Genomic DNA, 13,970 nt, shown 5'->3' on the forward strand with positions numbered 1-13,970 from the left:
ATGCTGCAGCTGCTGATGCCTGCATGCCCAGAGCCTGTGCACTGAAACCAGAGAAGCCACTGCAGCGAGCAGCCTGCGCACCACAACCACAGAGTACCCCTGCTCGCTGCGACTAGAGAAAAGCCCACACAGCAATGAAGACCCAGTACAGTCACAATTAAATAAATTGCCAAACTGGTTCATCAAAATTTTTAAAAATTACAAAATAGTCATTTTCACTGTCTATTTTCATCTTACCCATATATTAATTTTCTCTAAATTGGTTTTCATCCCATTGCCACATGACAAATCTTCCTAAATTCATTCTTTTTTTTTTTTAAATTATTTGGCTGCATTGGGTCTTAGTTGTGGCACTCAGGATCTTTGGTTATGGCATGTGGGATCTAGTTCCCTGAACAGGGATCAAATGTGGGTCCCCTCTTTGGGATCACGGAGTCCTAGCCATTGGACCACCAGGGAAGTCCTCCCTAAATTCCCTCTTGATCTCCATGTTATTTAATCCAATGGGCATTTTCACCCAATAGTTGTCTTCATGGATGTCTCAGTAGTGTTCACTGGAATCGAACACTCCATCCCTTTAGCGAACTGTTTTCCCCTCCCTTCAGGACAAGCCTCCCCTCTGGCTGCCCCGCCACCTCTCCAGCACATGGTGGCAGCCACTTCTACTCACATTCTTTTTGGGTGATGAAGCTGATCCATTCAGTGGCCGTGCTGCCCACCTCGTTGTGGGCTACCACCCTCAGCTTGTAGGTGGTGTAGGGCTGGAGACCCTCGAGGCTGGCTCTCTGCCCTGGCCCCCTGTACTTGGTCTCGGTTTGACTGGGGGTACAGGGGGTGGCTGAATCCGGAGGGCATGCCTTGTAGAGTTGGAGCTCATAGCTGGAAGGAGAAGGGACACATAAAGAGGAAACAGTCAGTGGAATTAGTCTAACTCTCTTTTATACCTGATCATGTTTAGTGAGAAGCCATTTTGCTTTCACCGAACTACCAGCACTTTAAAACTCCCACTTGTGGGAGACACTTGTTTTCAGAAACACTTTATTTAACGCTGTTGGAAGTGGGCAGCAGATGGAACCAGAGAAATGATAAGAGAAGTCCCACGTATACACATGTTGCTGTCCACCCAGCAGTCAGGAATCCTTGTTGGTACAGATAAGATAGTTCTCTTTTTAAGAGGACAGTGATAAAACTTCTCCTGTCGGAAATAAAGAATATCTCTTCTCTCTACAGATTATTTTGAGTGAAATAACTTCTTTGCTCTTTCAAACAGTGGTTCATTACAACACTTTAAATTACATCAAAGGAATTCTGATTCAGCCACAGAAGTTCCTTATGTTCTAACTGAGCCCTGCAGAGTGAAAAATGCCAGGGAACCATGCTGCTGCTGCTAAGTCACTTCAGTTGTGTTCGACTGTGCGATCCCATAGATGGCAGCCCACCAGGCTCCCCTGTCCCTGGGATTCTCCAGGCAAGAACACTGGAGTGGGTTGCCATTTCCTTCTCCAAAGTGAAAGTGAAAAGTGAAAGTGAAGTCGCTCAGTTGTGTCCGACTCTTAGCCGACCCCATGGACTGCAGCCCACCAGGCTCCTCCGTCCACGGGATTTTCCAGGCAAGAGCACTGGAGTGGGATGCCATCGCCTTCTCCTCAGGGAACCATGAGGAGGAGCACATTCTTTCAATGACGGGGAACACATTTCCTCAACTTTCCTTCATTGTTTTGGCAGCACACTGAGAGCCACAAAGGACCAGGCGTTAAACTTGTAGCCCCTGAAGTGGAAGTATGTTGTCTTAGCCACTGGACTGCTAGGAAAGTCCCTGCCTTGTGTTCCTTATTTTTGTTGTTCACCTTTCTATCCTTAGCTGATTTTATGATTGAGACACTTTGTAAGGAATGTGACCACTCATCGATTTTTTTGTCTGTTTTGCTATAAAATGAAATGAAGTGTTAGTTGCTCAGTTGTGTCCAACTCTTTGCAACTTCAAGGACTGTAGCCCACCAGGTTCCCCTGTCCATTGAATTCTCCAGGCAAGAATACTGGAGTGGGTCGCCATTGCCTTCTCCAGGGGATCGTCCCAAGCCAGGGGTTGAACTCAGGTCTCCTGCATTGCAGGCAGCTTCTCCACTGTCTGAGCCACCTGGAAAGCCCATTTTGCTATAGGTACCTGTTCAATCAGCATGTCTTCCTGGGGAGGGTTGGGAAGCTGAAGGTCCGTGTGCATGTCTTATTTTGGTTTATTTCTCCCTTTGGCTCTCCCACACTACCTTTGAATAACACCGTTGGGGAACAGCGGCAGACTCCACTGGAAGGAGGCTGTCCTTGAGGCCAGCATCTGGATTTGTGGAGAGGACAGTCCTGCGGGTGGAGCAGGAGGAGTTCTCAGCTCTGCTGTTGGCCCTTGGCTGCAACAATTGAAGCAAGTGCAGGCCTCCACCCCAATGGAGTAGGTCGTGAACGGCTGCAGGCTGTGAAGAGTCTGCTGGGTGGCCAGGCCTTCAGCCAGCTGTAGAAGGAGAGAGAAGGCTAGATGAGGGCGGGTTGCAAGTCACAGACAGTTGATTCACTTTTATCATGTATCATGCTGCTGCTGCTAAGTCGCTCAGTCATGACCGACTCTGTGTGACCCCATAGATGGCAGCCCACCAGGCTCCCCCGTCCCTGAGATTCTCCAGGCAAGAACACTGGAGTGGGTTGCCATTTCCTTCTCCAATCATGTACCATACATTCTCTAAAAACAGTGCCTCGCTAGTTACTCTGGGAGATGCACCCTAGCATCCAGCACAGTATGTACCCTTAGGAATGACCAACCCAGTGGGAGAGGCATGGCTTACACATGCCAAAAAATGCAATGAGATAACAGTTAGATAGAAGTTTGAGGCCACAGGATAGGAATCACAAGGCACAGTGTTGTCTATTACCATAAATACTAGAAAATGGCACAAAGCTCACAAAATACTGACCAAGTTATGTGACCCTCAGAATGATGTCTTTTTGAAAAAAATCTATATTTGAATTATATTTCAAACTCAACATTTTCTAAGGTTCATATTCTGCCATTGTTACTTGTGTGGATCAATAATTTGGGTATCAAAACTTCCCTCAAATTCTAAAGTTGAGTATCATGAGCTTGAAATATATTTGATATATCAGTCAGTCGTTCAGTTGTGTCTGACTCTTTGCGACCCCATGGACTGCAGCACGCCAGGCCTCCCTGTCCATCACCAACTCCCGGAGTTCACTCAGACTCATGTCCATTGAGTTGGTGAGGCATCCAACCATCTCATCCTCTGTCGTCCCCTTCTCCTCCTGCCTTCAATCTTTCCCAACATCAGGGTCTTTTCCAATGAGTCAGTTCTTTGCACAAGGTGGCCAAAGTATTGGAGTTTCAGCTTCAGCATCAGTCCTTTCAATGAATTTTCAGGACTGCATTCCTTTAGAATGGACTGGTTGGATCTCCTTGCAGTCCAAGGGACTCTCAAGAGTCTTCTCCAACACCACAGTTCAAAAGCATCAATTTTTGGCAATCAGCTTTCTTAATGGTCCAACTCTTACATCCATACATGACTACTAGAAAAATGATAGCTTTGACTAGATGGACCTTTGTTTTGTCTCTGCTTTTTAATACACTGTCTAGGTTGATCATAGCTTTTCTTCCAAGGAGCAAGTGTCTTTTAATTTCATGGCTTCAGTCTGAAAGTGCACTTTCATCTGCAGTGATTTTGGGGCCCTCCAAAATAAAGTCTCCCACTGTTTCCATGGCTTCCCCATCAATTTGTCATGAAGTGATGGGACTGGATGCCATGATCTTAGTTTTTTGAATATTGAGTATTAAGCCAACTTTTTCACTCTCCCCTTTCACCTTCATCAAGAGGCTTTTTAGTTCTTCACTTTCTCTCATAAGGGTGGTGTCATCTGCATATCTGAGGTTATTGATATTTCTCCCTGCAATCTGAATTCCAGCTTGTGCTTCATTCAATCTGGTATTTCACATGATGTACTCTGTATAGAAGTTAAATAAGCAGGGTGACAATATATAGCCTTGGTGTACTCCTTTCCCGATTTGGAACCAGTCTGTTGTTCCATGTCCAGTTCTAACTGTTGCTTCTTGACCTCCATATAGATTTCTCAGGGGGCAGGTCAGGTGTTCTGGTATTCCTGTCTTTTTAAGAATTTTCCACAGTTTGTTATGATCCACACAGTCAAAGGCTTTGGCGTAGTCAATAAAGCAGTGGTAGATATTTCTGTGAAACTCTCACTTTTTTGATATATTTATATATATTTAGGAGTTTGAAAGTCCATGTGCTTCTCTAAAGATATTGTTCTATAAGAAATATACTTTTTTCCTCAGTTATCTTTGTTGCATTATAAACTTTTTAGTTTATCTGGAGCAAATGTTTTTTACCTTATTGCAGTTTTATTAAGTGCTCTTTGGAAGAGGAGAGCTCCAAAACTGGAAACTCATTTTCACATTGACATAAGCAACATTTAATTAAGAAGAGCTACCTGTTATTTAGAAAAATGTATACAAGGCACTCCAAATATAAATTATTTTAGTTTATTAATATTATCATTTTATAAGCATGGATAATCAAGGGTTGATTGTATTTACATCATCTATATTTATTGAATCGGAAGCCTTGTAGAAAATATGCTAATATTACTTTAACATTCAATACGAGACTTCCTTGCATGTGAGTGATCCTTTGAAATTGTGTTTCCATACCTGGCACGTTGGCCTCAAAGGATTTCTCCACACTTGCCAAAATTGTTCCCTCAATCAGTCTAAATAATTTATCATGTAATACTGGGATGTGCACAATTTCTCTATGAGGTCTGTGTGAACAAAGTATTATAATCTATACTTATTCATAAGAAATGTGAGAGTGATACCAGCTGTCCTGCAGAGAAAAGAGACTTCATCTCCAGGATGGTAGTCTCTTGGTTTAAATAATGCAGGAACCAGACGAGTTGATTACTAGTGTCCTTTTCAGCCAGTGGCTCAGCTAAAACACAGTGTGAAAGGTGATTTCCCGCCACAGGACTGTCTTATCTCCTCAGTGTGCCCCAAATGTGTTAATGCATGAACAGTGGAGTAGGGCTGAGCTGAACCATTCTGTTGTCTTTTCCAAAGACCTAGAACTTTCTCGAAAGACTGAGTTTTCAGTGTATGATTAGAGATTTGCTCATGCCAAATGGGGATTCTGAGGTTTTCCTGTGCTCTGTTTTTTTCCCTTTTCATATTAACATTTACATCACTGACAAAGACTGTTTCTTGGCCCCTTACTACAAGCCACTACTATGTTAAGTGCTTGACATGTGTATCCTAATTAAATTCATTCAATTAATTTGATTATCTCTAAGGTCTTAGGCTTCTTACAAGATCGGTGGAGTCTTGAATACCACCTTTAGCCCTCCTCATCCCAAGTATTTACATATCTTCTGTATGTTTCCTGATGCTATTTCTTCGCAGTGGGATCTTTGCGTCACTAAGGTCACCACGGGGCAGCTGAGAACAGATGGATAAGAAAGAAGGATCAAGGCTAACAAAAAGCAAGGGCACCAAGCTTGATTTTAAGTAAACCAATCAGAATACTGCTGCTCACCACTGTCTGGGCCCCGCTGGTGCTCCTGGAGAACAATCTGTAGAGAGTGACAATCCCGTTGGGCTTCTGGGGGGCGCTGATGTTGACCACTGCTTGGGTGGCAGAAACTGTGTGGAACTTGGGGGCCCTGAGACCTTCTGGGGGGGCAGGTCCAGTTCTACACCGCGTCCAGCTGCTGGGGGCTTTTCCTGCTGAATTCACGGCCCAGACCTGCAAAGAGAAATCAGTAAGACCCATTAAAAGCAAGGTAACCTCAAGCTGCAAAGAAGCTGGCAACCAGAGCAACTGAACACACAGAATGAGAGACACTGTGATTCTGGAACTTCACAATTGCAAAGGAGGGCAGGTCTTCCCTCTTTTTAGCCTTTGACCCTGTGAACACAGAGGGGCTGATTAGAACCTTGGTTTCCAAATGCAATCAGCTGATTTAAGCCTAATGAAAAGCTGCTCATCCCTGTGCGGGTCGTGGAGTGATTTTTGTTAGCTTCTGCAAACCGGATGGATCTGCAGACTCCATAAAACTCAGCAATTCTTAAACCCTGTCCTCAGTCAATCTGCATGAAAATTAAATTTTCCTTTCATCAAGAAGGGAATAAACATATGGAAGGAAGTATAATCTTATTTATCAAGCACCATTTGTATAATTAAACACGAATATCCTAAAAGGTTGCCTTAGGTCATTATTTGCATGAGTAAGTAATTTGTAGAATGTCAGGTACAATAGACAGAGTAGATGGATGTATGAGTGGATAGGGTTAAATTAGGCCCAATAATAGCCAACTACACAGTGATCAATCAGGATGATAGATCTAAATGGCAATACAAGCAGACCGTCTGCATGTTTAGGAGTAGGAGTCTTCCTTAGTAAGCTTTCATGCTGGGCAAGTCTAACTTCAGGACAATTTTTCTGCATTTGGTGTCTTTGTGTGTGTTACACACACATATATACACATACATGAATATTATAATTAATACATATAATTGTCTATTTATAACATATATATGTATTTAATTATATATATTTGTTTTGAGCTTTTAAAGGCAAGTCTTGAAAACTTGATTCTATAGTACACATGTTCTAGGTGTGTGATGTTAAAAGAGCATGTGGAATGTTCAAATGCAAGATATTTAGGAAACACTGTAGGAGAATACTTTGCAATGCGAGTTTAGTTTCATTTTTATTTTGCTTTCACATCAATAATATCTTTAAGAGAATTTAATGAATATCAGAGAGTTTTCCGCAGTTAGGCTAACTCCTATCAGTGTTTCTGTACTTTTTTTTTTTTTTTTTTGCAGATTTCTCTAAAAGTAATCTTTCTGATGTTGAATTGCTCTTGAATTATGGTCAAGAGCAAATCCCCAGGCTGTTGCTGATAGGATTGCCAGAAGCCCTGTTTTTCACCCCCAGTTTTATTGAGAAATAATTGATATACATGCCCGATTTTAAAAAGAGGTAACTAACCTACTTACTAAGTAGAGCCTGCTCTTTTCAGTGTTCTGATCCATTGCTCCCATCATGTGGCTAATAATCACTCACATTTGTATAAATTTTATACTTTACAAGACACTTTAACAAATGTTCACTGACTAGGTCCTCACAAACACAACTTTGTAAGGTGGCTGGAGAATATATTATTGGCCCCTTTTACAGATGAGGAAATCAAGCCTCTGAAATGCGACTCTCTTGTTCAAGGTGGCAGAAGTCACAATACCTGAAACTAGAATTCTACTCTCCAGGAAATTTTATTGCTCTTTCCAGTAAGCTGTGCTTTTGATTCTGTATGTCATCCATACAAATAAATAAGATACTCAGGATTATGAATATTAAATGACCTGTCTATAGACAATTGGAGAAGGCAATGGCACCCCACTCCAGTACTCTTGCCTGGAAAATCCCATGGACAGAGGAGCCTGGTAGGCTGCAGTCCATGGGGTCGCTAAGAGTCGGACACGACTGAGCGACTTCCCTTTCACTTTTCACTTTCATGCACTGGAGAAGGAAATGGCAACTCACTCCAGTGTTCTTGCCTGGAGAATCCCAGGGACGGGGGAGCCTGGTGGGCTTCTGTCTATGGGGTCGCACAGACATGACTGAAGCGACTTAGCAGCAGCAGCAGCAGCTATAGACAATTACCTGCAATTCTGGAATTAGGTAAAATCTCAGCTTGTAAGGGTAAACAGACATACCCAGGTTGCCTTGAATGATGAAGGTTTGTTTTGATAGACCCAGGGAAGTAAGGAGCAGAAAACTGTCTTAGCAATGTGAGAGCCAGGTTCCATGGAAACCAGGGTCCAGGGCAGAACACAACAGCTGCTCTTACCACCCTCTCTGGAATGGCCATGGTCAGTCTAACAACAGGGAGAGTAGCTATAGGAAATAACTGAGGAGGAGGGCATACTGTAAGGCGGATGAGAAAGAGCCTCTGACTTCAGTCTGCTCCAGACTAACCTCTTTTACTGAAAATTTCTTTCTGGAGGGTAGGAAAGCATTTCTGATTACACAATAAGTGACAAAGTTTGAAAAGACAATAAATATTCTTGAGAAAGGGATGCAAAATAAGGTGAATATGCTGATATCAAACTCTTTGCCAAGTGTAAGGCTTTGGTTGGTAATTTAAGTGCATACAGGATTTTAGTAGGGGCCACAAAGGATGGAGACGAACATAAGGAGGAAAGTGCAACTGGGCTTGACAAAATAAAAATTCAGCAAGCTGCCTATTAATTCGTGCTCAGTCACTCAGCCGTGTCCAACTCTTGAAGACCCCATGGACTCTAGCCCACCAGGCTCTTCTGTCCATGACTTTTTCCAGGCAAGAATAGTGGAGTGGGTTGCCATGCCCTCCTCCAGGGGATCTTCCTGACCCAGGGATCAAACCAGTGTCTCCTGTGTCTCCTACATTGGCAGGCAGATTAACTACTGCGCACCAAATCTATTAAGGCTTTTTAATGCTCACGTTGGCAGTTAGGTCTAGACTTCATGCCTTTCTGTGTTGCATGAGTTTTTATGGGGTGAAGTTCTAGTTCCAAAATATAATTTAACCCATGGTATTTTAAAACACTTGAGTCTCAGTAATGTAGTATTTTACTGTATTTCTCTAGAAATATTAAAAAAAAAAAAACAACTGGGCCATACAGAATTCCCCATCAGTAACTGGGAAGGAATGTAGGCTCTAGTGTCTTTTGTCTTTGAGAGGAGACCTTCATAATACAGTGCTTTTTTCCTAGTCTTTCTTTTTAGTATTCAATCAATTTGAGATCAAAATAGCATTCATATAAATCAACATGCTTATGCAAAGCAGGAGCAGCCTATTTACATGCGCTCCTCTGAAAATGAAAGCAGTTACGATGAAGAAAGCTGTGCTAATGAAGCATTATGGATTTCTCAAGACTTGTACCACAAAGCAGTATCTCTTATGCCAAACTACCAGAAGAAAAGGCAGAAAGAAACTGTCAATGAATCTCTTTCTTTCTCTCTCTCAAGGTAAAAAGTCCTGTAGCTAAAAATCGCTGTAGATTTTTGTCTATGCCCAGCTAAACAGGAGATAAAGGAACTAAAGTATAGTTTAAGGTTCAGGATAAAAATACTAACAGATAATGCTTATGGTTTATTTTTACTGAGAAATAATGGCCCCAAGATTTAGGTCCATCTTTATATGGTAGATAAAAAGCAGAGATCTTATATGGGGAAATGTGAGTAGTATACTCTGATCTTCTATTTTTAATGAACCTGTATAAACATTAAGAAATGAGATATCTTGAGAACAGAGGTAGAGTTGCCTACTTTGTCTATCTAGCCACCTATCAGGTTGGCAAAAAAGTTCATTTGCATTTTTCCATAAGATGTTATGAAAAAATTTGAATGAACTTTTTGGCTAACACAATATCTATATCTGTCTGCCACCTATCTACCTCTTATTTACCTAACTAATAAACCAACCCACCTGATTTGTATTCCAAGATCCCCTCACATATTCTTGTTGCTGTTTACTCACTCATGGACCCCATGGACTGTAGCCCGCCAGGCTCCTCTGTCCATGGGATTTTCCAGGCAAGAACACTGGAGTGGGTTGCCATTTCCTTCTCCAGGGGATCTTCCTGATTCAGGGATCCAACCCGCATCTCCTATATTACAGGTGGATTCTTTACCACTGAGCCACCAGGGTATATAAACAATGTATGAGTTACTCAGAAAAGAGAAGGGACTTTTTAAGAGTTGAAAACTAAAGTATAACTTATGAATTTCATGCTCAAGAGTGAAAAAAAGTAAGGATACATTTCATCTTTTGTTTATGCAAAATATCCTCACACTCATACTATCTAGTTGAACATATTTATCCTCTGATAATAAAAAAATTAAAGGTGATTAAAATTTCTATTTATCATTTTGGTTTAATGAACATTTGCACATGTGCACATATATACACACACACATACAACACCCACACCCACACATTATAACTCTAAGAGTTAGGAGTTTCCCAACTTAGAGCTATTAATTAGAACAGGTTAGGGCTGGCTGAGATGGGGTGCTTTCCAAGGTTTTGGGTGAAACCATGAAAGGAAGTACAATGTAAGAAGATGTCATAGAAAACACACATTAAATATTTGAATAAATTAAAAATAACTAAAATGATCTAACCCCAAATTTTCTAATTGACTAGCAAAAGAGTAGATCTATTTGTTTTCAATCTAATTTTTGTTATCTAACTAGTGACTATCACCAACCTTATGCTGTTGCCCATTAAAGATAAAATTGTTCTTTTATTTATCCTCTGCCCACTTTCCCAGCCTCCTAGGACTAATTACTATATGTTGCTTTAAAAATTTTAATTACATGAAATGTCAACATCTGCCACCATGCTGCCCAAATCTCACTGCTGTGGAAACAATGGGTTCAATTGTTTGTCCTCTGTTGAAAACTGCCTTTTACAAATCTTCCTTCAGAGGAGTCTTTGTCCAAGTGTGCTCCTTGGCTATTATCTTCAGAATCATTTTGCATTCCTATAAGAGAATTTCTAGTGAAATGATCTCAGAACCTGCCTTTTAAAAACATTTCCAAGTGATTCTTGTGCCCAGTCTTGTTTGAGAAACCCAGAGAGCTATTCCCTACAGAACCAGGTACAGAAATCATAGGTGTTTTTTTTCAATTTCTATTCACATGTTGTCTATTCAGAATTGCACTTTGCGTTACTTTTGTCATTACCTTCAGCCATTCAAATAAACACACAGCATGTATCTGGCTGAATATGTTACAATTGCAATGATCATCAACCGAGTTTATTACAGTGGCCAGAGTTCCAAGCAAACCAGAGTTCACCAGCTTTTGTAGAATGACCATTTGGCACCTAGTTTTCACTTCAGGTGCAAATTTCTTGAAATACTGTTATTTCTAGAACTTGCTGGGTATTTTTCCCCCCATGCAGCCCAGATGAACATTATTAACTATTTTAAAATGTTCTTAATTCCTCTCACCCAACATTTTCCCTCCTAATTTTACTCCAGATGGAAAGCAAGAGTTTGTGAACAGAAGCATTTGTAAGAAATTTTGTAAAAGAGAAAGAGAAGGAATCATGACTCCAGTGAGGATGAAAGAAGAGAGATGCTTTAGAAACCTTAGTGTGGGGGCACAATGGGTGCTTACATTAATGACCTAACTATTCTTTAGCACAATTTCCATGTTTAACTGTAGTTTTCGTTCTAATGATTTGTCTCACTCAATGGCTCATAACTTTCTCAAATAACATTCCCCAGCCATAACTTTCTCAAATAACATTCCCCAGGACTAATATTTTCTAAGTGCAGTCTTAGTACAAAGAGAAATTCTTAATGTAAAATTTCAGGGTTTCTTAATTATAAAAATACCTTATGATTCTTTTGGTTGAGGAAATGCTACAAGTCTTGATAAGACCAGGAGAACAAACCTAGAAATGCTTTCTATACTGTTAGCATCCAGTTGATATCTACTTGGTCATGTATTTGTTATCATTTTCCATATAAAAATGGACCATAGGAATAAAGGGACTTTCCTAGTGGCTCAGAGATAAGGAATCTGCCTGCAATGCAGGAGACTCAGGTTCAATCCCTTGGTCAGGAAGATCCCCTGGAGAAATGAGAGCAACCCACTCCAGAATTCTTGCCTCAAGAATTCCAAGGAGTAGAGCCTGGCTGGCTACAGTCCATGGGGTTGCAGAGTCAGACACAACTGAGCGACTCACACACACACATAGGAATAACCAAATTCAGCCAGTGATCTTTCACAAAAACCCTCTTATCTGATGACTCTTAATGTAAGCGACAGTGGTTGTCCTTCCCCTTGAAGCATTTTGAGATTTTGCACTTTTTTCCAGGCTGTTTATTATAAGTTGAAGTATAACTGTGACTCTCAGAGGATTAATACACAGAGGAATTTTTCAGTTCTCTGCACCTTCTGTGATATTCTATAACATACTTCCTTGTGGAATAATGGCAATTTTTGATAAAACAGAAACATTTCAACAATATGTTTCATCAAGCAGCACTAGGGATGCAACATTATTCACAAAAACTGGAGAATATGAATATATTTTCATGACAATTCACATCAGAAACAAACAAGTCCAACATGAACAGCCATGCCAGTAATTAATAAGAAGAGTAAATAGGTTACATGTTAACAGGCAAACAATTAAATTATTTGTTTCCTAGGGGCATGTAATGAGATTGTGATCACACTCCCAGGAGAGAGACAAATAGATATTAAAAAGGTCTTTCTGATACCTATATTGGCTAAGGCCAACAGCTAATTCAATAGATTCGATCAAAATCACCTCTTCTTTCACTGCTCCTGATTTATGACTTGGGCTGCAGTTAGTCATCACTCATTGCAGTTTGCTCTCCAGCGCTCATAAATTATGCCTCATAAATAAAAAGATACAATCAAGGAAATCATATCAATTCATCTGCAACCTTGGAGTACATTTTCCCATGGCATTCATGCCAATGCCTTTTTAAAGGGCAGCTTGCCATGGGTTTTGAGTATGTTCAAAGAGCAACACACCAAAATAGGCTTTGCCAGAACTGAGGTTAAGAGAGACTAAAAAGAGAAGGCAATAGATCTGAAATGATATGATGATGATAAGATTAAAAAAAAATTCATTAACAGTCCCACAGGCTGCATTCATAAAGGAATCACTGGCTGAAAAGCTCTGGGTAGCTATCTGTTTAACCATCTACCTATCTGATTTTCTTTCATCATCAAATGGACTTTTTTCAGCATCTCTGTTTGCATGGTGCTTTGCCGGGTCCATTATAGTTATGCTTTTACAGATATGGTCCTTGCATTCCAGGCTCCTTTAATCTAAAACACTTTGCATCAGGCAAGATGGAACATTATTTTAATTGAATTCTGGGACCCAGGGGAAGAAGGGTACAGCAGAACACTGTGTTTGCTTCTACTGGTGCTTTTGAAATTCAGAGATGTGAAGCTAAGTAAAGAGATTACAAGACATTTTCCTCACTAGAAATGGATGTCTTCTGTCACTAATGCTCAACACACAGCCATGTCCTTTGGAGGTGCTCAGTAAGTATGAATGGCTCTTTCCTAAAATGTAAGAAGAGAAAAACTGGCTTTCATATTAGTGGAGAATACTGAAATTAGCTTCCATTTGATGTTCCTAATGATAATGAAAATTTGGAACTTATCATACTCCCTTTTAATTGCTGTGTTTGCTCTCCCTGAGAGAGCAAACTCAGGGACTCAGTCCTGTCCAGCTCTCTTGGAGGATATGTAAAAGTAGTTCATGGGTTTAGTGAGCACCTATACTTGTATAAGGGTATTACACGTGCTGATTTACTTCATCCTCTCAACATCCTGTGAGGGACTATCAGCATCATAACCAGTTTACACACAAGGAAACAGAGGCACAGAGACGTTTACATAGCTTGGTAGGTGGTAGGGCCAGCCCTGTCATACAGGTATGTGAAGTAAAAGCTTGAGCTCTCTGCTTTTTCTATTGAAGGAGGTCCTAGATAGACACATCTTCTATGAGTTTGAGATACTGCCCTGAGGCTGCTGTTGAACTCTGCACAGACTGACTGTTTCGCAGAGAGGAGCCCTAAAGTGAAGTGGTGGAAACGACCACAAACATCACAGTATCCATACCTGCTGCTACGCATCATGCTTTAAAGAATACTTCCTGTTATACAGAGGCAAGTACTAGTCAAATACTTTCCCTGCTGCTCCAAACATGTGTAAAGTGAAAGTGAAAGTTGCTCAGTCATGTCCGACTCTTTGCAACCCCGTCGACTGTAGCCCACCAGGCTCCTCTGTCCATGAAATTCTCTGGGCAAGAATTCTGGAGTGGGTAGCCTTCTCCAGAGGATCTTCCC

The 13,970-nt window shown here is 40.9% G+C and overlaps 1 protein-coding gene across 1 annotated transcript in view; it reads right to left on the bottom strand.

Annotated features, from left to right (window-relative positions):
- The window catches only part of USH2A (usherin), a 1,013,951-nt gene that overhangs the window by 39,902 nt on the left and 960,079 nt on the right, over nt 1-13,970 (bottom strand). Inside the window, exons 68-70 of the mRNA XM_055581875.1 lie at nt 5,604-5,813; nt 2,265-2,503; nt 671-879 (exon numbers count right to left, since the gene is read on the bottom strand). Coding sequence (XP_055437850.1) covers nt 671-879; nt 2,265-2,503; nt 5,604-5,813 — 658 coding nt within the window. The remainder of the gene's footprint in view (nt 1-670; nt 880-2,264; nt 2,504-5,603; nt 5,814-13,970) is intronic.

Source organism: Bubalus kerabau, chromosome 5 (genome assembly GCF_029407905.1).
Source record: "Bubalus kerabau isolate K-KA32 ecotype Philippines breed swamp buffalo chromosome 5, PCC_UOA_SB_1v2, whole genome shotgun sequence".
NCBI lineage: Eukaryota > Metazoa > Chordata > Mammalia > Artiodactyla > Bovidae > Bubalus > Bubalus kerabau.